General features: G+C 47.3%; 2 protein-coding genes and 1 long non-coding RNA gene across 4 annotated transcripts; 1 reads left to right on the top strand and 2 right to left on the bottom strand.

The window, feature by feature from the left end:
- The first annotated feature begins 111 nt into the window (after positions 1-111).
- LOC103161073 lies at positions 112-5,886 on the top strand. 2 transcript variants are annotated; one of them, XR_004770709.1, is made up of 4 exons: positions 112-217; positions 1,247-1,383; positions 2,391-2,587; positions 5,686-5,886. It is a non-coding gene; the product is annotated as an uncharacterized LOC103161073 (long non-coding RNA). The 2 variants fall into 2 exon arrangements; XR_003487269.2 differs by having other exon boundaries at positions 1,247-1,392.
- On the bottom strand, positions 1,564-3,900 carry Aldoc (aldolase, fructose-bisphosphate C). Its single transcript, XM_035447362.1, has 8 exons — positions 3,781-3,900; positions 3,479-3,690; positions 3,329-3,383; positions 3,071-3,231; positions 2,869-2,952; positions 2,458-2,632; positions 2,140-2,339; positions 1,564-2,015 (listed from the first exon to the last, which is right to left on the bottom strand). Exons 1-8 carry the CDS (start codon positions 3,890-3,892, stop codon positions 1,923-1,925), a joined length of 1,092 nt encoding a protein of 363 aa, XP_035303253.1. The 5' UTR covers positions 3,893-3,900; the 3' UTR covers positions 1,564-1,922.
- Positions 5,887-22,835, bottom strand: Spag5 (sperm associated antigen 5). The gene is made up of 24 exons (XM_027426591.2): positions 22,677-22,835; positions 22,345-22,470; positions 19,564-20,663; positions 19,298-19,475; positions 14,628-14,702; positions 14,292-14,384; positions 14,086-14,220; positions 13,801-13,920; positions 13,263-13,355; positions 13,063-13,176; positions 12,710-12,803; positions 12,363-12,510; positions 12,181-12,283; positions 11,873-12,006; positions 11,562-11,703; positions 8,527-8,638; positions 7,973-8,062; positions 7,629-7,749; positions 7,427-7,538; positions 6,962-7,042; positions 6,702-6,857; positions 6,547-6,621; positions 6,356-6,436; positions 5,887-6,173 (listed from the first exon to the last, which is right to left on the bottom strand). The coding sequence occupies exons 1-24, from the start codon at positions 22,725-22,727 to the stop codon at positions 6,102-6,104; spliced, it is 3,606 nt and encodes a 1,201-aa protein (XP_027282392.1). The 5' UTR covers positions 22,728-22,835; the 3' UTR covers positions 5,887-6,101.
- Positions 22,836-22,853: the final 18 nt, after the last annotated feature.

Genomic DNA, 22,853 nt, shown 5'->3' with positions numbered 1-22,853 from the left:
CCTCCAATAGGAAGCCCCAGCATGAAGGGGCGTGACCGCGGCGCTAGACCGCTGCCAATTGCGAGCGACACCCTAGACGCGCACGAGTGCGCAGGCGGAGCCTGTGAGCTGGTATCCGCCAGGCAGGGCGTTTGAGCTGAACCTCGCTTTCCCACGGACGCGCCCCGCATTGCCAAGCTCCACAGCGCCCGCTCAGAGAGAAGGCAAGACTCGCTAGGTACCCCAGGCTGGCCCTCAGACTCTGGGAGAGCCCCCTGCCTCAGCTTCACAAGTGCAGGGGATTACAGGCATGCATCCCTGCCCCAGCGAAAGGAAAATATTTATTTCAGTGAAGCCAAGCTTATCAAGAGCCTGACTCTGGAAAAGCTTTCTAATGTCATCCCTAGCATAGGGCTTCTCTTCAGGAAGTTCTCTTTGAAGCTTAAAGACAGAACTGACAAAAACGGTAACGTTTTTTGTATGATTGGCTGACACTCTGGAATTAATTTCATTTTAATTGATTTAGTAAGTTTTGAGACGGATTTCCCTACAAGACCCAGAAGTGATCCTGTTCCCATTGCCTCAGTCTCCCAAGTAGCTGAGACTATAGGCACAGGTCACCATATCCAGCCTCTGGAATTTAAAAATCGGTTCCAATTTGGAAAAGTCAGGATGCTTAATTGAAAATTCCTGAGCACAGATTCTGTATCCTAATGACTCCGGCTCAAATCCTGGTTTCACTTATTACCTAACAGCAGCTCCGAACCTGTTTCCTCTATGAAAAAGACTATAGTGCCTACTTTACAGAGTTGTGTTAATACAATAGTGGTTAGAAGCCCACAGCAACTGCTGAGTTAGCTGCTCTTTTGTTGTAAGGTCAGGCCACACAGAACAGAGCAGCAATAATTTCTCCAGTTCACAGGACACAGCCAGTCTAGTGTAACCCTACCTCACACTCTAACCCAGTGGTCAACATTGAGCACAAGGTCCTATCAGTTCTAACATTGCCCAGACTCTCAAATGGATCCCTTCTGTACTTGGAAGTGGGGCCATAGTCCTTGGCAAGCTCCTAGATACCCTACTCAACTCTGGAAGCCCAGAGTCATGGAAGGTTTCCTTTTTGGAAAGGGCCTAAGTGCACGTTCATCCCTAAATGTCAGGCCCCAGCAGGAATCAACAATGCTGAGATGGGAGAGAATTGGCCCACACTCATCCCTGCTTGTCCTGTTGACTCCCTGCTTTGAGCCCTGCATAAAATCTGTTTCAGGAGTTGCTCATCGTGCTACAACTGCAGTCCCGTGCCTCTGATGTGGCAGCCCTGGAAGACTTGTAGCCCCCATTACACCCTCTTACAACTCCACTCCAGCTTTGGAGATGATCAAGTAGGAGCCTCAACTAGGGATGGTGAGCCAGGTGAACCCTTCTTCTATAAACTTGAAGCCCAGGAAAACTCAGATCTCACCTCTCCACCACCATAGGCAGAGGGCTCTGAGATAGGATGGACCAGCAGATCACACAAGGGGGGGTGGGGGGAAGGGCTTTGATGTGTGCAACAGACAGACAGAGTAGTGTGTTTTGCTCCCATTTATTTGCTATGTACTCAGGGCATGAGTCAGGGCTGGTGTACTTCCCCAGATCCCAAGAGAGAGCCCAAGGACAAGCTACACCATCATGGGAAAACTGTAAGGGCTGATGGAACCAGGGGAAAGACCCATATGTTCTGTTCTGACTTATAGAAAAGTCCCCCTTCCCTCAGACTTGGGGGGCCTCCCTGCCCTCCCATCCCGTGGTCTTGGGTGCAGTGATGTGAGACAGAAAAAGGAGAGAAAAGGATGAGTTGGTGCTGGATGAAGACATCTCTGTTCTGCATGGCTATCTGGCCCTGGCTGTGACTACAGGGTGCATATTACTAGGCCAAGGGCTGTAGGTTGAGTAGGCACACCTCAGTAGGCATGGTTGGCGACATAGAGCGACTGTGCTGCTGCTCCTCCATCTCCACTGCCTTCATATCTGCCCTGGGCTGCAAGCCCATTCATCTGTAAGAGAGAATGGGGGCAGGTAAGCAGGCTGAGCCAGACCATCGGTGTGGAACCCTGCCTAGTTTGGGACATCCGTGTGCTACACACAATCTCTCCCCAGTTATCACCTCTGGCTTCCTACCTCTGCCCGTTTGATAAACTCCTCAGTAGCAGCCCCAGCATTGTCCCTTTGTCCTCTCCAGGCATTGAGTGCAGATGCCTGCAGGGCACGTCCATAGGAGAAGGTGAGGGCCCAGGGCCGGGGAAGTGGGCAGCGATTGATGGCATTGAGGTTGAGGGATGCCTCCTCTTCACTCTGACCCCCAGACAGGAAAGTCACTCCTGGAGTTGAGGGAGAAGACAAACTGACTGGTCATTCTCTAATTTTTCCAGATTGAAGGATTCCTGTGCCACAGAAAAACCTGAAGTCAGACCGGAAGTAATAGGAGTAATTCTGTACCTGGGACAGCTGGGGGCACAGTACGACGAAGAGCAGTGACAGTAGCCATGGCAATCTCCTCTGGACTATACTTGATGGGACAGGCATGACCAGGGGTCACCATGTTGGGCTTGAGCAGAGTCCCTTCCAGGTATACATGATGATCACTCAGGGCCTTGTACACAGCAGCCAGGACCTGTGGATCAGAGGAAGTTTATGTAGGGCTGGGACCACTGTTTGGTGTGCTATGCTTTCCATCCAAGGGTGGGTAGTTGCAGGATGTGAGGGTTCAGTGACAGGCTCATTCTCTGAAGCCTGTTTTGGAGTCAGCAAAGAGCTCTAAGTGAGAGGGTGCCTGGATCTAAGATGCAGGAATGGAGTCCAAGCACCTGATGGCTGTCCCTGACATGTCTGAGCTCAGCTGAGCATTACCTTCTCTGTAACATACTGGCAACGTTTGAGGTCATGGTCTCCATCAGGCAGGATCTCAGGCTCCACAATAGGCACAATACCATTCTGCAAGCAAGAGCATGGTTAATTGGGAGAAGCAGATGATGGGATAGGAGAAATCTATGAAAGCATACCTCCACCAGGCATGGGGCACTCATCCACCCACCCAAACCCCAGCACACACCTGCTGGCAGATGCTGGCATAGCGGGCCAGCACATTGGCATTCTCTATAATTGCCAGCGCTGAGGGTGTACGATCGCTGATCTTCAGTACACAGCGCCATTTGGCAAAATCAGCACCATCCTTCTTATACTGAGAACAGCGTTCCAAGAGTCCATCCAGCCCTGAAAACACAGTACCAGCTTCATCATCCTGCCCCTATCTTGCCCAGCATCAACCATGTCACCACCTCTGTGGACTTCAAACCCACCTACGACATACCTTGAGTGGTGGTTTCCCCATCAGTTCCAGCTAGAGGCACTACACCCTTGTCAACCTGCAAGGAAAATAAGTAGAGGGCTGGCCTTGCCACCCCTCCTACATTCACCAGTTTCCACACCCAGGTCCCAGGCAGGGCCAAGGGCTTTATACCTTGATGCCTACGAGAATGCCCTTATCCTGGATGGTCTGGACAAAGGGGACACCATTATCATCTTTCTGGTAGAATGTCTCATGGAAGAAGATAACGCCACCAATACACTTTTTCACACGGTCATCAGCGCTGAATAGAACCTGGCGGTACAGCCGGCGATTCTCCTCAGTGTTCTCTACCCCAATTTGGCTCAGCCTTTTGGCCATGCTGCCTAGAAGCAAGCAAAGGGAAAACAGCCTTGTTCTTTGGCTGGATCTTCTTGGCAGCTTCTCCTCAACCCTGACCATAGGCTCTCACTTACCTACGGACTCATCTGCAGCCAGAATGCCTTTGCCTGGGGCCACGATCCGTAGGGCAATATCAGACAGCTCCCTCTTCTGCTCAGCAGAAAGAGCTGGGTACGAGTGGGGCATGGTGACAGCTGTCCAAAACGGAGACAAGACAGAAAAGCTAGACCCCCAACTACTAACTCCTCTGCTTCCTCTCCTGACAAAACAAGTCAAATGCCCTTCCCAGCACAGGGCCAGGAGCTGAACAGCAGTCCTTGGCCTGAGTCCTGGGCATCAAAGTGGCACCAATCTCTTTGACAGCTAACAGGGTTAGGGCCCTAGTTCCCACATCTCCTTTTGTCCCTGGTGGGCACCCTTCCCAGCTCCAGAAGAATGACTGGATGGGGGATGAGGAGGTGGCAGCCCTGAAGCTATGGGTCTTCCTGGAAACTACTGCCCAGTTGAGAATGCCAACTCCTCTTTCACTGACTCTGGCCCCTTCTTGAGGTAGACATAAGACCTGCATTTTCCTGCTTCCCTTTTCTTTGCTTCAAAGGGGCCCCTAAGAAAAAAAACAAAAGAACATATTTTCCCCAAGATTTATGGATGAAACAATTTAACCCACATCATCCTTCCCCACATCTAGAGGAAGGCAGGGGACAGGGTAAAGGGTAGCAGTGGTAGAACAGCCCCAGCTTTCTATAACCTCTTCTTTTCTATACTGAAACCTACTCCTCATACCTGTGTTGGAGATTGGCCCCATAGGGCTGCAAGTATGGTAGGAAAGAGGGCCAACAGACCAACTAGCTTTATGTAAAGGGGACACCCAGGTCATCTCCCATACCCAGAAGCATTCCCCAGTGTGCAAGGAGGCACAGGAAACAGGAAGGCTTGGCTCCCCACAACTCCTAGTGAGGACCCAGAGGCAAAGGGTTAAGGTTGCGTGAGTGCAGTGTGGGGAAAGGGAGCAAGAGAAGCAGGAAGGAGCCTTGGGGGAAGGTGGGACAAGTGATGATGATGCAGGCTAACCAGTCCTGATACTCTTCCTGGGCCTATAGCCTAGACCTGGGGAGGACCAGAAATGGACTGAGATTAAAATGCCCTTGGTGGGAGAGGTTAACGCAGTGAAAAAGTCCTGTGTAAGACTTGGAACTGGGAAAGCTGAGTTCTAGCTGGGAGAGCTAGGAGGAAGGGGTTAGCAGGGTTTTCCTGAGCCACGGGGCTTCGAGCACACAGAAAGCAGAGGATGTAAGGCTAGAATTGAAAAGGTACACCAGGGCCCCAGGGAGCAGAGCAAGGACCGCAGGGGAAGAGCTAAGGAGAGGAACAGGGATGCTGAACGTCTCCACCACGCCTGGGACCTTACCTGTACCAGTCAGCGGCAGGAGCCACAGCCACTGCTCACTCCGGGTCTGGTTAGCAACAGACAGTACCTCGGTCCAGGCTGGAGTAAATAAGGCAGCAGATGCCGCAGAGCTACGTGATTCCTTGGGGTGGAGCAAATACCTCCCGTACTGGTCCCGCCCTCTTCTCAGGATTGGACTGGGGTAAGGCCACGCCTTCAGAGGTGGAGCAGTGGGGTGGAGTGACTCCTCCGTCAGGGTCCCCAAGGTTGTTAAAGACAATGCCCCTCCCACATCATGGAGCCCTGCCATCAGAACCCTAGAGGAATGAGGTGGCCTTGTGTTTTGTGTCAGGGATCCATTTTTTGCTGTGAAAGGCATTATGCTGAATGCTGGAGATTAAGCCTGGTCTAGAGAAAGGACATCTAAACAATCAGCAGGTGGACGTGGACAGAAGCCCACCTAACAGGGTGCCCCAGTTCAAGGCATGGAATAATGAAATTGAGTTTCTGCTCTCTGCCCCACATTTACCAGTGCCTACCCCGTGGGGGTTGGGGAAAGTAAATGAATGGAATCTTTTCTGTTCCCCCCCAGGCAGTGATCCAGGGAACAGGCAGTCCATTGCTCATTATTCGTGGAAGCAAGAGAATAAGCAAAGAGAAGCAGACAGCCCTGGTTTTAGCTGCAACAGGAGATGGTGAGGGATTGTGAAGGATACCAAGACTGGAGGAGCTGCCTCCCTGATTTCATCTGCCCACTCCTACCCCCAAAATAAGATCCAGTGGATGTAAGAACTACATTAAATATACTTTATTTAAATAACATAAAAACAGTTGGCTATATGCCAATTCCTATTACTGGGGTAAGGGATCCTGAAGGGAATGAAGTGGAATCCAGCCTTCAGTTTCTTTGCCGTGCTGTCCACTCTAGTCTCAAACTCTTGGAGTAAGCAATCCTCCTGCCTCTGCCTCCGGAGTAGCTGGAACTGCAGGTGCAATATTTTCAGTTTCTTAGCTCAGAAACTCCAGCAATCTTTGTAGTTCTTTGCAACTCTTCACTACCTCTGGGACAGACAGCAGAGTCTGGAAAGAGGCAGAGAAAACAGCTCTGAATCACAAGGCTGAAGCCAAAGCTCCTGGCCCGTGAGGCTAGAGGAGGGAGACCTACTGGCAGAGGACAGGCCTAGCTCCCAGCACAGGCTGAGAACCAGAGCTGAGCCCCTCAGTTCTCTGCGGCCAGGTCCTGGTACCTCCCTCACTTTTACCTCGTAGATATACTGGATAGTGTCATCCAGTTTCTTTAACTCAGTGTCAGAGCGCCGAAGGTTCTCCTCAAGAATGTTCCTCTAAAATACAAACAGGCTTCATAAGCCCTATACTTAAAAGACCATAGCTAGAGAAGACACGGGCAACATGGCAGGGTGCTTGCTTGTGGTGGAAGAAAACAATTCCTTACATGGCTCTGATACTTGATCACCAGTTTTGCTTTCTCGTTTTTCATCTCCAGGAACATGGCCCTCAGCTTGTCCACCTTATAAATATGTCCACATTAATAGGGGCACAGCCTGGGGTCCCCAGTAGGTGCCCAGATCCTTGGTTAACTTGAGTTACCTCCTGTGAGAGAGAGACTTTTTCCTGGATCCAGTTAGTAGCCATCAGCTGACAGCTGGGGTCTAGCTGGCCCTCCAGAGCTTCCTGGAGCACTTTCGTCTCTGTCTCTGCATGCCGCAGTAAACGTGTGAGCTGGGTCACCTCCTCCTTGAGACTCTGGGAACAAGAGCAGAGTAATCCAACAGCACTCGGGGGTCCTTTCTCTCTTTACTCCATCAGGTGGGAGAAGCAGAGGCCTCACAACATCACTAGGAACTTACTATGAGCTCACCACTCTTGTCTATCTGCCCTAAGATCTTCTCGTTCTGCTTCTGTATCACTTCCTGGAGCTCCTTTTCATTCTGTGAAGAAAAAAAGAGGAGAGAAAGCTCTGAGGAAAGGCTAACTTTTGCAGCCCTTGCCAGAAGGCAGGACAGAATGCCTTCGCTGTGCTCAGCCTTGGGGATTAGTTCATATCAGTCCAATTTTTCTTCAGGGCCAAGTCAAGTATGGCATATCTTGGTTCAGAGCTCTGCTTCAGTTCTAGGCTTCTCTCCTGGGTCTGCTTGAATGTGACAGGTCGGCCCAGAGCAAAGTCTCAGATATCAAATGTCTGACCCCAAAAGGGCAAAACTAGGGCAGCAGTTGGAAAACCCCCACTACCTAGATTCCTAGAGAGTGGTTCCCAGTGGGCTGGTGGAGCCGCCCCAGTTCTTCATCGCCCCACTTTAAGGTCCCTCCTTCACCTTATAGCATAAGCACAAGGCCTGGTTCAGCTTCTCTATGTCTGCCTCCTTTGCCTTCAGGGCTTCCTGATGCTCTTCCTCTTGGTCCTGCAGTCTAGTCTGCAATTCACAGCTATGGGAGGGAAGAAGTCGGCATCATTCCTGTACTCAGCCCTTGGCATGAGGGGCGCTCTCATCACCCCCTATCATCAACACCTCTCACATTTTTCTCTGCAGGGCCCCAATGGCTTCTTCTTTAGACTCCTGCAGCAGAGAACACAGGCTCTGAAGCTCTAGTAACATAGTACTCATTTCTGATGAGCTCTTCTCCAGTCCTGGGGTCTCTGAAAGAGGAAGTCCTAGATAGAAATACAGCCCTTCTGCCTAGGATGGGCTACACAACCACATTTCCACGTTTTGTTCCCCACCCACAAGACTGTAATATCCGGAACATCACAGATCCCAAAAGACAGGAATAAAACAAGCCCAAGTAGAATCGAGGTTTTTAGAGCAAAGTACTTCTCTCTGCTTTTGTCTTTGCTCGTGGTCCCTGGAGCCCATCCTAACCTGTAGGCTGAAAGGAAATCGTTGATGCTACTCGGGTGAAAGCACTCTTATCACTTCCAAGCAATGGCACGACGGGAACTGGTTCTGGCTCTAAAGCAAAAATAAACCATGTATGTTCATCAACTTAGAAATTCAAGGCCATGGTGAACTACATGAGACCACGTCTCTGGAAAACAATCGAACATGAACAAACAAACAAATAAACAAAATTTAAAAAAGTGAAGCATAGGGGCTGGAGAGATGGCTCAGACGTTAAGAGCACTGACTGCTCTTCCAGAGGTCCTGAGTTCAATTCCCAGCAACCACATGGTGGCTCACAACCATCTGTCATGAGACCTGGTGCCCTCTTCTGGTGTGCAGATATACATGGAAGCAGAATGTTGTATACATAATAAATAAATAAATAAATAAAATCTTAAAAAAAAAAAAATGAAGCATAGAGAAGGTCTCTCTGGTGGCCCAACCAGGGGACTGAAGCAGTGGAAGTGGGGTACGACAGACAAGCCTAGTGGTGTGCATCTGTGCCACCCTCCTTAAACCCCAAGGTCTTTAACCTTCATCTGCCACTGCTGTCAGGGCCTTTTCTGAAGCAGTGCTATCATCAGGCAGAAGGTGTTCCTGGGCTGGAGCACAACCTGTGCTGGGCAGAATGATCTCTGATTCAGCCTGAGGGCAAAGGAGAAAAATAACATAATCAGCTGCTCAGCCGCACTTGAGGGTGACGTCCTGGGCCACCTTTCCTGGGCCACACCCAGAGTGAGCTTCCACTCTACCTTCTGGTCCTACCCCAGCTTCCCACTACTGCCTTTCCCCAAACATGCGATGTGCTTAAGTCTCTCCCACTAAAACAACATTTTTCATTTAAAATGAAAAAACAAAACCTTAAATCCTTTAGCTACTACTGTCCTTTTTCTTATATTTAATTCTACCTATGACTTGACAACCAAAATTTTTGTGATTAGCACACATTTTTTTTTTGCTAGTTTATCAAGACAGAGTTTCTCTGTGTAGCTTTGGAGTCTGTCCTGGAACTCTCTTTGTATACCATGCTGGTCTTGAACTCAGAGATCCGCCTGCCTCTGCCTCCCTAGTGCTAGGATTAAAGGTGTGCACCACCACCGCCTGGCCCTTACCTTCTTTTTTAAAAAATATTTTTATTATTATTAACGTATGTATATGTATATGTGTCTGCATGAGTGAGGACAGGGATGTCAGATCCCTTGAAGTTACAGGAAGTTGTGAGCTGCCAGTTGTGGGTGCTGAAAACTGAACTCTAGTTCTCTGCAAGAAAAGTATGTACTCTTAACTGTCTCTCCAGGCCTGGCATCCTTTCCGTTCAAACATAACAGGTACTTCCTAGCTTACTTACTGGGCCTGTTTGATTCTGATGATCAGGCACCCTGGACACTTTTTCTTCTGGATCATGAATTGGATCATGACCATCCATCATGGACAGGCCTATAGAAATGCTTCGTTTCTCAGCTCCCAGGTCTTTCTTAACTCCTGGACTTCACACACCTACCTGGGGTTCTGCTCTTGGCCCTTTTTTGGCTCAGCTTCCAGCTGAGTGCTTTGTTTCCAGAACTCTAAAAAGCTTCCACTTCAGACCGTCATTTCCACATGAATGACTCTTTAATCCCTTTCACTCAACTGGATTATTTCCCAGTCTCTGGGCCCAAAGAAAACCACTTATGAATCTAGCAGAACGTTCCACATTAGAAACTAGTGTGTATAAAGCTAAGTACACCATTCCCTCTGTCCACTCTCAGTTCAGTATTTACTGTTCTGGGTCATGACAGGCAGCAGACTGTGGCTTGCCAACTGCTCTCATGTTTCAGGAGGACACAAGCCACATGCATTCCCTTCAGTACTGTCAGTGGTTACTCTTGAGCTGCAAGGCAAAGCTGAAGAGTTGAGACAGAGCCAGATGGCCCACTAAGCTGAAACACTTAGGATATGGTCCCTATATGGGAAAAGTATGCCAGGCCCATTTCCAGATGCCACTGTCACTTTCTAATAACTTTATGATCATTACCCATTCTTCTGCTTCTACATCAGTCACCAAATTCAATTACTTCTAAATCCATTTTTCCTTTTCCTTCTTTTGATGTGGTATGTGTGGTGTGAATCCATGTATGTATGTCTCTTCACATGTGTGAGTCTGCACACCTAAAATTGATGTCAGGACTCCTCCCCCACACCTCCCCAGACAGGGTTTCTCTGTGTAACAATCTTGGCTGTCCTGAAACTCTGTATATCAGGCTGGCCTCAAACTCAGAGATCTGCCTGCCTCTGCCTCCTGAGTGCTGGGGTTAAAGTTGTTTGCCACCTTTGCCTAGCTAATCAATTGATTTTTATGTATGTATGTGTTTATCTATTTATTTATTGTGTTTTTGAGACAGGGTCTATGTAGTCCTGAATTAAAGGTGCCACCACCACCTGGCTGTGTATAACTTTCTACATATAATTTCTCTCTCTCTCTCATTTTCTTTTAATTTAAATTAGAAACAAACTTCTTTTAGATGTCAAACCCAGTTCCCTCTCCCTCCCCTCCTCTCCACCCCTGCCCCCCACCGGCCCCCTATCCCAACTTTCTGCTCCCCAGGGAGGGGAGGCCTTCCTAAGGGATCTTCAAAGTCTGTCATACCATTTGGAGCAGGGCCTAGACCCTCCCCCGTCTCTCTCTTTTTTAAAAATTTAAATTAGAAACAATCTTGTTTCACATGTCAACTCCAGTTCCCTCTGCCTCCTCTCTACATATAATTTTCATGTTGCCTCTGGCTGGTGGGCTTTCCTACATGCCTGTCTTCCCTATAAACTTCTAAACATTGACTGCCAAAGTCAATCTCATGCTTTGAGAAGACATCCTAACACTCAGAGGTAAAAATGACCCTCCTTTTAAGTTCCCACAACAGTCTATACAAATCATAGTCATAAGTCACAATGACAACTTGACATCTGTCTGTCTTCCCTGCAGTTCACTGCAGAACTTTTTGCATTTTATGTGTTCAGCCTCCAGTTCGAGAAGAGGATCTTGGTTGTACCTCTAACTGTTGAATAAACTAATTCTAAATGCTGAAAAACACCTGTGAGTTCAAGGCCAGCCTAGTCTACTGAGTTGAGTTCTAGGACAGCCAGGGATACACAGAGAAACCCTGTCTCTAAAAAAAACAAATGAACAAAAAGAATGCTTTCTGCTCCCCTAGAGGACCCGAGTTCAGTTCCTAGCACCCACATGGGCATATCACAATAGACAGTAATTCCAGTTCCAGGGGATCCGCCTTCTTCTGGCTCCACAGGCACTGCACACATGTAGCATATACCCACCTAGATACACAGACATAATCATAAATAAAAACATAACAAAACATCTTTTTAAAAAGTCTATTCTATATAAGAAAGATGTAACTGGTGAACTGGGGAGAGGAATAAGGCTCAGTGGTAGAGTGTTTGTCTGATAAAGCTTAGTTAGTGGTAGAGTGTGGTCCTGCTATGTGTGAAGCCCAAGTTCAATTCTTAGAAATAAAAATGAAAAAGAAATGAGAAAAAGATACAATGGTATGGGAAGGAAACCCACTCACTGTCCTACCTTGTTCTCCTTTAGTTTTGCCTGTAAGAAGAGGGTGAGACTCTGCAGCTGCTCGGATAGCAGCCTCAGCTCTTGAGAATGCTGATATGTCTTCTCCAGAGCCTGTTTCTCATGCTTTGCTACAGTGCTGGACAGCTCAGCCCTGAAATTTGGGACCCAAAAGGTGAGCAAAAACCAGACACTGGCTCTGAACACTTCTCCCAGATCCCCCTTTTCTAGGAGAGACAGACTTAACATTCCCATGGTTCTCTTCAAGGAGACTTTGGTGGGAAAAAGAAGCATTGTGGGAACACAAGGCAGCAGGTTCTTACTTCAGGTTCTCCACAGTGTCCTTGAGGGCCTCACATTGCAGGCTGCGCTCCCGCAGCACTTCTAGTGTGGCTTTCAGCTGACACTCAATCTGGCCCAGCTCCAGATGAGCAACTTGACCCTCTTGGTCTGCAAACTGGAAAGATAGAAGGGGAGAGAAGGGGGAGGAAGGAAGGGGAGAGGAGGAAACTTTAGAGCTTGGGCCAGAGGCTTTCTCCAGTCCAGTCTTTAACTTCACCTCAACCCTAGCAGGCAAGAGTCACACTCCTGAGAGGTTTACCTACCCCTTGCTCCAAGGTAAACTGCTTACCTCCAAGGTCTCCTTCAAATCCTGTACCTCCTTAGCCAGCACAGCCTGTTGACACTGCAACTCTGCTTGTGTGTGCTTCAGTTCCATTTCCTCCTTTTGCCATCTGCCAATAGACCATCTATTAGATCCCATTGAGGCCCTCATGCTGGGTCTCTTGCCACAATAACCTGATAGGAACTCACTGTGCAGCCTGTTCCTTGATGCTCTGGGTAAGTTGACCCAACAACTCATCCTTCATGGCCAGGTCCTGGACACAATGGGTATGCTGGCTCTGCAGTTCTTTTAGTTGGTTGTCTGTGCTAGTTAGACTCTGCAGCTGAGCCCAGAGATCTAGATCAAAAGTATCCTACTGACACCATGGTGGCCCTAAGTCAGGACCCTACCACCACCAACACCACCACCATACATACACAATTTTGTCCCAAAGCAAGTACTCCATTACACCTTCCTACTATTCTGCCACACGACAAGCAGGGCAACTGTTTATGCACCGGCACAGACACTCATGTGCACACACTCACACAGGCACCTGTGGTAAGGCGACTATTTTCCGATTTCAGTTGTTCTATTTGGCCTTTACAGTCCTCTAAATGGGCAGACACTTGTTCAAGTTCCTTCAAAACCTAGAAAAGACAGTTTCCTTCCTACAGTTCCTCCTGAGTCAAGAACTCCAGGACTCAGTGCAGTTTTTCTTTATGGACAACAGTGCAAACTTCCAGAACAGCAGTATGCAGAAAATGAAGCTGACCCCCAGGAACAAATAGAGACAAGACAAATTACTAAGGGGAGGTGCTGGGACCAAAGGAAACAACTGAGCTCCTGACATCTTACAGCCAAGCAAAGTGAAAGCAGGCCTAAGTAGTGCCCCCCCCTCCAAGTTACCTGCTTCTTTTCCTTGATTGCAGCATCACGTTCCTGAAGGGCCTGCCGGCTCTTGGTTGTGAGTTTCTCTGTGAGTTCTCGAGACCGACTCAGCAAAGCTGCCCATGTTCCACACTACCAAAGTAATTGGATCAGTAGAGCACACTCAAGGATGGGAAACTGCCTCTAAGGGAGTGGCTGTGATGGCCCCAAATACTCACATCCTGTTGGATTGATGTCCAGTCCTGCTGCAAAGCAGAAGTCAGACTCAATGTCTGCTGAGCCAGCTCCTCTTGCTCTGTGTGAAGCCCTATCTGGAACAGAAGGATTAATGGAGGCATCTTGTCAGTGTCATGAGCTCCCAAAACAAAAAATGCCCTTAAATTACCAGTTGAGTTGGGAGTGGTGTTGCACACCTCTAATCAATCCCAGCACTCAGGAATCAGAGATAGGCAGACCTCTGTGAGTTCAATGCGAGCCTGGTCTACATAGCAATTTCTCAACTATATAGTAAGAGACTGTCTCAAAAAAAAGGAAATGACAGCTGGGTGGTTGTGGCTCATGCCCCTAATCCCAGCACTCCAGGAGGCAAAAGCAGGTTAGCCTGGTCTACAGAGCTAGTTCCAGGACAGCCAGGGCTACACAGAGAAACCCTGTCTCAAAAAAAATAGATAGATAGATAGATAGATAGATAGATAGATAGATAGATAGATATAGATGGATAGACAAGTCAAACAGACAAAAAGGAGATGACATTACCAGTTGGGTCTGGGCTTCCTGTAGAAGGCCTCTGAACTCTTGCATAGATGTAAAATCCTGTTCCAGTTGGCTGATGCGCTGGCTAGCATGTGCACGGAAAGCCTCCAGTACTGCCTCTGCCTGTTTAGGGAAAATGTTGCAAGGACTTGGTGTGTAACAAGAAAACAGCACAGAAGACCATAACTATAAAGTCCCCAGTAGCTCTTAATTCTGTCTCTTCTGTCTCAAGTCATTCCTACAGAACCTTGGAGTCCTTCCGCATCCAGAAGTTGCCAGCCACCTTACCGCATCTTTGCCGTGAAGGGCCATCTCCTCTCTGTGCTTTGCCTCCTCCCTTTCTGTTCTGAGGCTCTGGAGCTTTGCCCTCAGTTTCTTCAGTACATGAGAACAGGAGGAAACCAGGGTTTCTGCACGCCGAGACTACAAAAGAAGAACGAGATGCTATGTTTTGTGCCTTGTTCTTAGCTTATGGTCACCTACACGATGCTTACCTCCTGACTCACTGTCATTCTGTCTTCATTCATGTGTGTCAGGGACAGGTGAAGCAAAGATATCAGTTCTCTAGAGACTAACATCCATGATTGCTGTAGAAGAAAAGATAGCAAGGTTAGATCAAAGATAGTCATTAAGTAAGATGAAGAGACATTGCAGGGAAAAAGCTACTGATCCCCCAGTTCCAAGTTCTTAATAATGAGACATTCTTGACAGAGGTTTGAGATCTTCCCTTCACTGCCACAGCTATGGCTCACCATCTACTAACTACCCAGGATCCTCCATCTTTTAACTTCACAAGGGCCCCCAGTGGTATAAACTCAACCAACACTTACCATGACACTCCTGGCTTGCAGCAGAGCCTGTCTAATCTCTTTGCTGTCCTGAAGATGTTTAGGTGTCTTAGTGACCTAGCCAAAGAAATAATTGCTCTTTTTAGCTGGATAACATACACCAGCAGCCTCTAATCTCCATCCTGCCAGTGACTTTCATATGAGATGGAAAAATTAGGCTCACAATCAGATGAAGCCAAGAGAGAAAGAAAAACCTAGGGGGAGCTGGCGATAATGTTAATTGTGCTTGCTTTCCAAACATAAGGGCCTGAGCTTGACTACTCTTGTAAAAAGTCCATGTAAAAAGCTGGGAGTGGGGCTAGAGAGATGGCTCAGTGGTTGAGAGCTGCTCTTGATGCTGTTATAGAAGACACAGGTCCAGTCCCTAGGACTTGGCTTGGTACCAAGCACTGAAACCAAGTGGCTCACAACTGCCTGTGTCTCCAGATCCAGATGACCAGATGCTTGATTCTGACCTCTGCAGACACATGTAGACATATGGTGTACTGTACACATACTCAAGCACACACACATACACATAAATGATAAATAAATCTTTCTTTTTAAAGCAGGATGCAAGCCGAGTGGTGGTGGCACACACCTTTAATCCCAGAGCTTGGGAAGCAGAGGCAGATGGATCTCTGAAGGTTTGAGGCCAGTCTGATCTACAAAGCAAGTTCCAGGACAGCCAGGACTGTTACACACAGAAACTCTTTGGTTGGCAAGGGATGCAATGGTGTGCCTTTAATCTCAGTGATGGAAACTGGTAGATCTCTGAAAGCTCAAGAGGCAGTGGGTCTAGCCTATATGACAAAGTTCCAGACCAATGTGAAAACTGGAATATCTTAAAGAAAAATATGAAAGATGCCTGAGGACTGACACCATAAATACTGTGACCTCCACACATACAGTGCATGCATACACACACACACATGTGAATTTGAGGCCAGCCTAGTCTACAGAGTGAGTGCCAGGACAGACAGGGATACATAGAGAAGAAACCCTGTCTCAAAAAACAAACAAACGCCCCCCAAAAAGCCATAATAAAACCAGGGTATATTAGCTAAAATATAAAATAAGGCAGGAGTCAGAAAGACGGTTCGGCAGCTAAGAAAGCAGGAGTTCAGTTTCTAACATGCCCTTGGAGGCTTACAACCATCCATGATTACAGCCATCCATGATTCCAGGTCCAGGGCATCTGGCCCCCTCTTCTGGCCCCCATGGGCACCAGATGCACATGTGGTACATATACATACATGCAAGCAAAACATACACACAAAATAAAGATTTTTTTCTTTAAAAATTGTGGCTAGGAGGCTGGAGAGATGGCTCACAGGTTAAGAGCACTGACTGCTCTTCCAGAGGTCCTGAGTTCAATTCCCAGCAACCACATGGTGGCCCACAACCATCTGTAATGAGATCTGGTGCCCTCTTCTGACATGCAGACATACATGGAAGCAGAATGTGTATGCATAAAAAAAAAAAAAAAAAAAAAAAAAAAAAAAAAAGTTGTGGCTCAAAGCCAGGCAGTGGTGGTGCACACCATTAATCCCAGCACTAGGGAGGCAGAGGCAGGTACAGAGTGAGTTCCAGGACAGCTAAAAATACACAGAGAAACCCTGTCTTGAAAAGCAAAATAAAACAAAATTGTGGCTAGAGAAATGGCTCAGCAGTTACAAGTACTGGCTGCTCTTCTAAAGGACCCAAGTTTGGTTTCTAGCACCCACATTACAACTCATAACTATTCTAACTGTATAGTTCCAGAGGATCTGATGCCCTCTTCTGGCCTCCTCATACACCAGACACAGTGCACTGTGTACAAGTGGTACACTGACTTATATATGAAGGCAAAAACTTACACATTAAAAAAAAAAAATCATTACACCATTACAAGCTCATGTACACTACCATGCCAGTCTTCTGGGGACTGAACTCAGGTCTTCAAGCATGCTCACCATGCACTTTACCAACTAATCTCTCTCCAACTTCCTCTACCACCCCAAACTGTCCTTCCTCCGTGCAGTGCTGGAAAATGATCTTAGGGCCTCATCCATGCTAGGCAACTGCTGTGTGACAGGGCTTGATCCCAGCCCTATTTAAATTATTTCTATTTTCTTTTCTTTTTATTTACATGTATATATGTGTGTGCCTGTGCACATTGAGTGCACATATATGTGCCCGTAAGTGCAGGTACCCACAGAGGCCAGAGACATCAGAGCTAGAATTACAGGTGGTTGTGAACTACCCAATGTGAATGCTGGGAACAGAACTCTCTCTGGTCCTCTGGAAGAGCCAATATATACCCTCTGCCACTAAATCATCTCCAACCCCTATTTTCTTACTTTAGTTGTCTACTTTCTTTTTTCTTTTTCTTTTTCTTTTTTTTTTCTTCAAAGCAGGTTTTCTCTGTAGCTTTGGAGTCTTTCCTAGAACTTACTATGTAGACCAGGCTGGCCTCAAACTAACAAAGATCCTCCTGCCTCTGTCTCCCAAGTGCTTGGATTAAAGGCGTGCACCAATACTGCCCAGCTAGCTATCTACTTTCTTATGGCAAATAAAAATCTTTGCAAGAAGCTAGACCTGGTAGCACAGACTATAATCCTAGCCCTGGGGAGGGTGAGGCAGGATGGTTAGGAGTTTGCTGCCACTTAGGTTACAAAGAAATACTATGTTCAAAAGAGTGGGAGTTTTCATTACCACCCAAAGACAGACATAAGGGTACTGCAGAAGCAGCAGCGCTGAGTCACCGTGCACTGGCATTCTGGTGTTCAGCAGGCTCAGTCTCTTGGAGTTTACAGCCCCTTTCTCCAGCAAAGCAATCTATCTATGGCATTGTGCAGAAAGGCACAGAGTAACCCCCAAGTCCTGGACAAGGCCACACACACTGCTCAGAGCTGGGCAGTCAGGCAGGTGATAAGATTAATGTGAAGAGGCAGCCAAGCGGCAAGGACATGCATGGTGATGGTGAATGGCTGAAGGGATGTCATTTCCTTTCTCTGGTTCTGCTTCAGTGGCCTCCCAAAGGACCTGGCAGCTTCAGAGGAAAAGGACAGAAAGCAGATCTGGGGACACAAAATGAGGCCAAGGACAAGAAAAAAGATACAAAGAAATTTCAAGAAAGAAACTGGTCAGCTAGTGAAACAAGGAGCCCATGGTTTCCAGATTTGGGGGGAAAGGCATAGTTTGACAGTACTTGCAATTGAAGAGAGGGTTTTGGGGCACCATCTTCCAAGCATCAATCACTATAGTTACTACAGCCACGTACCGAGACTTTCCATTCTATCCCAACATGATTCTGTTGGACTCTAGCCTGTGATGTCACAGCTACAGTCCTCTAGAACAGTGCTCTATCACTAGTTTACAGAACCAACAAAACCCAAAATAAAACAGAAGATAGGGTTTCACATAGCTCAGATTGGCTCTTAGTTCACAGGTAGCTGAGGTAAACCTTGAACTCCTGAGTCTCCTAGTCTTCCTAGTTCCACTTCCCAAGTGCTGGGATTACAGGTACACACAATCATGTCCTGCTAGAACAGAGGTCTTTAAATTACTTTCCTCTCACTCAAGTTTGATTCCCAGCACCCACATCGGACAGTTTCAGCCTCCAAGAGCACCTCACATGAAGAATAAACTTTAAGGGGGGAAAAAATCTTAAAAGAAATAATTTCCTCTCATACCTATGTAGGTTTTTTGTTTGTTTGGTTTGTTTTTTTGGCTAAAATTTTTTCAATGCCTTTGTGTATGTGAGTGACTGCACAGGTGCAGGTAGGAGGACAACTTCTAGTAGTTGGTTGTGTCTACCACGAGGATTTTAGGGATCAAACTCAGGCCATCAGGCATGATTGTAAGCACCTTTACCCACTGAGCCATCTCAACAGCCCTTTTCTGGATTGTTTTTTCAGATTTATTTTTATTATTTTATTATTTTTATTTCTGTGTATGCCTCAAAGAGGCCTGAGGTGCCTGATCTCCCTGGAACTGGACTGATAGGTAGCTGTGAGATACCCAGTGTGAGTGCTGGCAACTGAACTGAGGTCCTCTGAAGACCAGTACTTACTCTTAACCTCTAAGCCAGCTCCCAGCCCCCTTCTCTCAACTTTTTTCTTTTTTCTTGTGGTTTTTCAAGATACAGTTTCTCTGTGTAACAGCTTTAGCTGTCCTGGAACTCTCTCTCTGTAGACCAGCCCCATCTCAGAGATCCACCTGCTTCTGCCTCCTGAGTGCTGGGACTAAGGTTAAAGGTATGTGCCACTATGCCCAGCCATCTCTCAATTTTTGAGAGTGTCTCATCCTGAAATCCAGCCTGGCCTGGAACTAATTAAACAGATCAGGCTCAAACTCACAGAAATCCACCTGTGTCTGCCTCCAAGTTCTGGGATTAAAAGACATGTGCCACCACCTCCCAGCCTTCAGTTTTAAAAAAAAAAAAAAGCTAGCCCCAAACTCTATAGCCCAGGCTGGCCTTGAATTTTAGGTCATCTTGCCTTAGCCTCCCAAGACCTGGTATTACATACATGTACCACCATGCATGGCTCAAGTTCTCAGTTTTTACACATATTCGAAGACTGAGCCTGTGGTTAAGGCAGCCTCCTTTCCCTCTGGCAGCTTTTCAGCTAATGTCTAAGGCAGAGGGTCCACTGGGATCCTCCAAGCTCTATGAAGAAGCTTCTTACCCCACAAGGAGAGCGGTCAGTCTGTGTGCTACTGTCTTGAGATTCCCCTCGAGGGACAGTGAGCTGCCTCTTCCAGGCTTGTAGCTGGTGGGAAAGAACTTCCAGCACAACAAGGGAGTTCAACAGGTTCTCCTCCAAGTCATGTCGGGACAAGGCAGTCAGATCCAGAGGACCGCAGCTGCCACAGGAAAGAAAAGGACAGAGATTCCAGTGGCAGGTCTAGAGTGTTGGTGCTCCAGAGGCACAGGCTTGGAGGGGACACTTACCCTAAGAGGAGGCGCTCTGTCTCTGAAGTACTGTGCTTGGTGCCTACTTCTGGTGGCACTGGAGGAGTAAAAGAAGTTCCCACAGAACAAGTGGAGAGGGGCGTGTTGCCAATAGCAGCATCTTGAAGCACAGAAGGAAAGGATAACCTCTGGCGGAGATTTTGTAGCATGACTGACGTATTCACACCTTTTTCTAGCCAGGCCAATGGGGACATCCACGTCTCTGCATCTAAGCCAGGATTTCTACCAGCACCTTCTGTAGTTGGGCATGGAGCTTCCTGGGGTCCCATTTCTACTAGATTTGATGTCAGACACAACGATGGATCATCTTCTGCCTTTGCAGCAAGTGCTTGGTCTCTCAATTCAACCTCCTCAGGGCATGTGGGAAAGCTCTTTTCATTTTCCTGTGTAACTCTGTACTCTACAGTTTCCTCCCCTGGATTTTCCTGTGTAACTCTGTACTCTACAGTTTCCTCCCCTGGATCTACATGATGAACAGGGAAATCTTCGGTCAAGGCAGCTGAAGGAGAAAGCCAGGCCACTGAGAAATTCAAGACATTTTCAGAAGGTACTAAGTCCTCAGGTGCAGCTTCAGTGTTAAGGCCTCTTAGGTTTTCTTTGGAGCAGTGGAATTGTTCAGAACAGGGTTTGGGTGGATATTTCAAGAGATGAGATGGAGGGTCCTGAAATGGAGGTTGCTCAGGCCTAACAGTAACAACTTCTGTAAAGCTGTCTTCAACACAAGGTGCTACCTCCTTTTCCACCAGATCTTCCAGCCTCGAGGACTCATTTAGAGGACTGCTGTTTATCTCCGCCATGGCATCTAAGTGAGCCTCAAGCATCAGCTCTTGCTGCTGCCCTAGTGGAAAGGGTAAAAGAACCATGGTCTCAACTACACGTTCATCCACTGGGTCTACTACAGAGTCATCCATTGTTTCTATTGCTTTCTCCACTGTACTGAGAGGAGAGCTGCTTTCAGGAGTTGGTTCAGATTCATGCTGACAAGCTTCTATACATTTTGTTGGAGGGCTGAACTGTTCTGAAAGGAAGTTGTTCTCAGTATTGATAAAATCCACTGGAGATGAGTTGTTGCGCTTTTCCTGCAAAAGAAACAAAACTAGTTGACTAAGGCAGTCAGTTCAGTCCTCAGCATGTAACTGTGGGTACATCATAATATCCAAACTCAGAAATAGCAAAGAGCCCTCATTGTCTCTTCTGAGGTAAGAAGCTAGCCAATCCTGGCTGACTACTACCCAGAACCACTAGTAAGGAAAGAAAACTAGGAAGCCACTTTGGACCCTTATGCATCCCCACACATAAATGGGGATCCAGCTGACAGTATAAACAGACCGAGCATATCTGTTCATGTCAGTGGGAGATTTTAGCTCAAATATGAACTTGCCATGTCTTTTTTCTAATTCCAACCTACATCTAAGAAATGTGGTAGGAGGGACCGAATAAGGGATGTATGTAGTATGTTTCAAGTGTTGTCAGAATCTAGAGTTACTGTAGATGGAATAGATAAAGTTAATGAAATAGGGTTGGGGGTACATAGTTCAGTAGTAGAGTTTTTGCCTAGCAAGCACCCAGCAGGGGGGTGGGGGTGGGGATATGACAAAACAAAACAACAACAACAACAACAAAACCCAAAATCAGGGTGGAGGAAGCAAACTTTCATACTTCAAAAGAATGTTTCTCATTAACAGGAAGATGAAAGGATAGAAATTCTTCAGGACAATTTCCCCAGGCAAGTAAGTTCTCCAAAATGTCTGTGAAGAACCCTAGGAGTCAATCTTAAGTTCTTACAAAAGCAGTTTGTACATATCTACTTCTCTTAAGTCCTTTGACAAGTAATAAAAAAATCTAAAATGCTTTTAAAAACTAAATTTAAAAATAGAAAAGAAGCCATGCAGTAGTGACACATGCCTTTTATCCCAGCACTCGGGAGGCATAGGCAGGCAGATCTCTGAGTTCCAGGACAGTTACAGAGAGAAACCCTGTCTCAAATAAACAAAATAAGGCTTTGGTGCACACCAAAGTACCCGGGAGGCAGAGACAGGCGGATCTCTGTGAGTTTGAGGTCAGCCTGGTCTGCAAAGCTAGTTCCAGGGCAGCTAGGGCTGTCATACAGAGAAACTGTATCACAAACACACAACCACACAGACACACAGACACACACAGACACACACAGATACACACACACACACACACACACACACAAAATTAAGAAAAAAAAAGAGAGATAGTGATATCTAATCAACACATCTTTCCTCATCTCTTCCTCTAGTTTTTAAGCTCTCAATAATCACGAGAGGTTCTGAATAAAACTTGGATCCAAGCTGAAAACAAAAAACAAAATAATAATGGTAGTAATATAATAATAAAGATTTTTGACTAAAGTACAGCTAGGTAAAGGCAATTCTGCAAGGTAATACTTGAAAGTATCGGATGCAGGAACATCCTGACTTCATAGGATATGAAATCAAACAGACTTCTCTATCAATGAGCCAGTGTTAAGTATTTCTCGGGAAATTGGTAAAGGTCAAAGGAGAAGCGAGGTAATAAAAACCAATAGCTAAATCGAGGTTCGGGTTCTCAGTGGATTCGTTTTAACCACCCCAGGGCACCTCTCTGTTGGCCTGAATAGCTGTAAATGGAAGTCACGGAAGTAGAAGGCTTCATTATCGTTATTAATTATGTTTCCAGCCCTGGCCCTCTGTTCCTCTGAGCACTCGGCTTGGGCAAACAGCCCAGTTGAGAGGCTGCCTAGGCGAATCTCACCTTCAGCTCCAGCTTGCGCAGGTATGGGGTCAGCGAGGAGAACATCGGCGGTCCTTTCCCTGAATCGGTGAGGGCTCCGGGCTGCAGTTGAAGCTCTCGGAGAGGAGTTCTCATAGCCGGTTTTCCCTGAGAGAGAAAGCGGGTGTGAGGAAACCTGGCCCAGCCAAGCGCGCCCCTCCTCCCTCCGGGAATTGTTTCCCTGCAACCACCCAGGCTGCCGGGCTCACAAAACCTCCCGCTGCCCGGCTCCGGTGGGACCCGAACTTCACCGGCTTCGGCACCGCCGGCGCCCCGCCCTGCCAGTGCCCTGACCGCCGGAGTTGTCTCCTCACCGGTTGAGGCGAAGGCGACAAGCCGGGATTCAGTGTTTTGACCCTCCACATGTTCAACTTGACGACTTTTCTGATCAAATCGACTTGGCCACATTCACCCGCCGTCTCTATTTGAACGCGATGTGCGCTTCCGGATTGGCTGCGGGGGCCGCAGTACGTCGCGGTGGGCGGGACCTC

This window comes from Cricetulus griseus, chromosome 7, assembly GCF_003668045.3.
Source record: "Cricetulus griseus strain 17A/GY chromosome 7, alternate assembly CriGri-PICRH-1.0, whole genome shotgun sequence".
NCBI classification, from domain to species: Eukaryota; Metazoa; Chordata; class Mammalia; order Rodentia; family Cricetidae; genus Cricetulus; species Cricetulus griseus.
This window is presented reverse-complemented; position numbering and strand designations above follow the sequence as displayed.

Bases quoted from the DNA above. Each gene is read 5' to 3' on its own strand.
- Aldoc (XM_035447362.1), bottom strand. From the start codon at position 3,892: ATGCCCCACTCGTACCCAGCTCTTTCTGCTGAGCAGAAGAGGGAGCTG. The intron at 3,691-3,780 runs GTAAGTGAGAGC...GCTTGCTTCTAG, and splicing joins GGCTGCAGATGAGTCCGTAG to GCAGCATGGCCAAAAGGCTG. The intron at 3,232-3,328 runs GTATGTCGTAGG...CTGTGTTTTCAG, and splicing joins TGGGGAAACCACCACTCAAG to GGCTGGATGGACTCTTGGAA.
- Spag5 (XM_027426591.2), bottom strand. From the start codon at position 22,727: ATGTGGAGGGTCAAAACACTGAATCCCGGCTTGTCGCCTTCGCCTCAA. The intron at 6,858-6,961 runs GTAAGTTCCTAG...TCTTGTTCCCAG, and splicing joins ACAAGAGTGGTGAGCTCATA to AGTCTCAAGGAGGAGGTGAC. The intron at 6,437-6,546 runs GTAAGGAATTGT...TTTGTATTTTAG, and splicing joins TGATCAAGTATCAGAGCCAT to AGGAACATTCTTGAGGAGAA.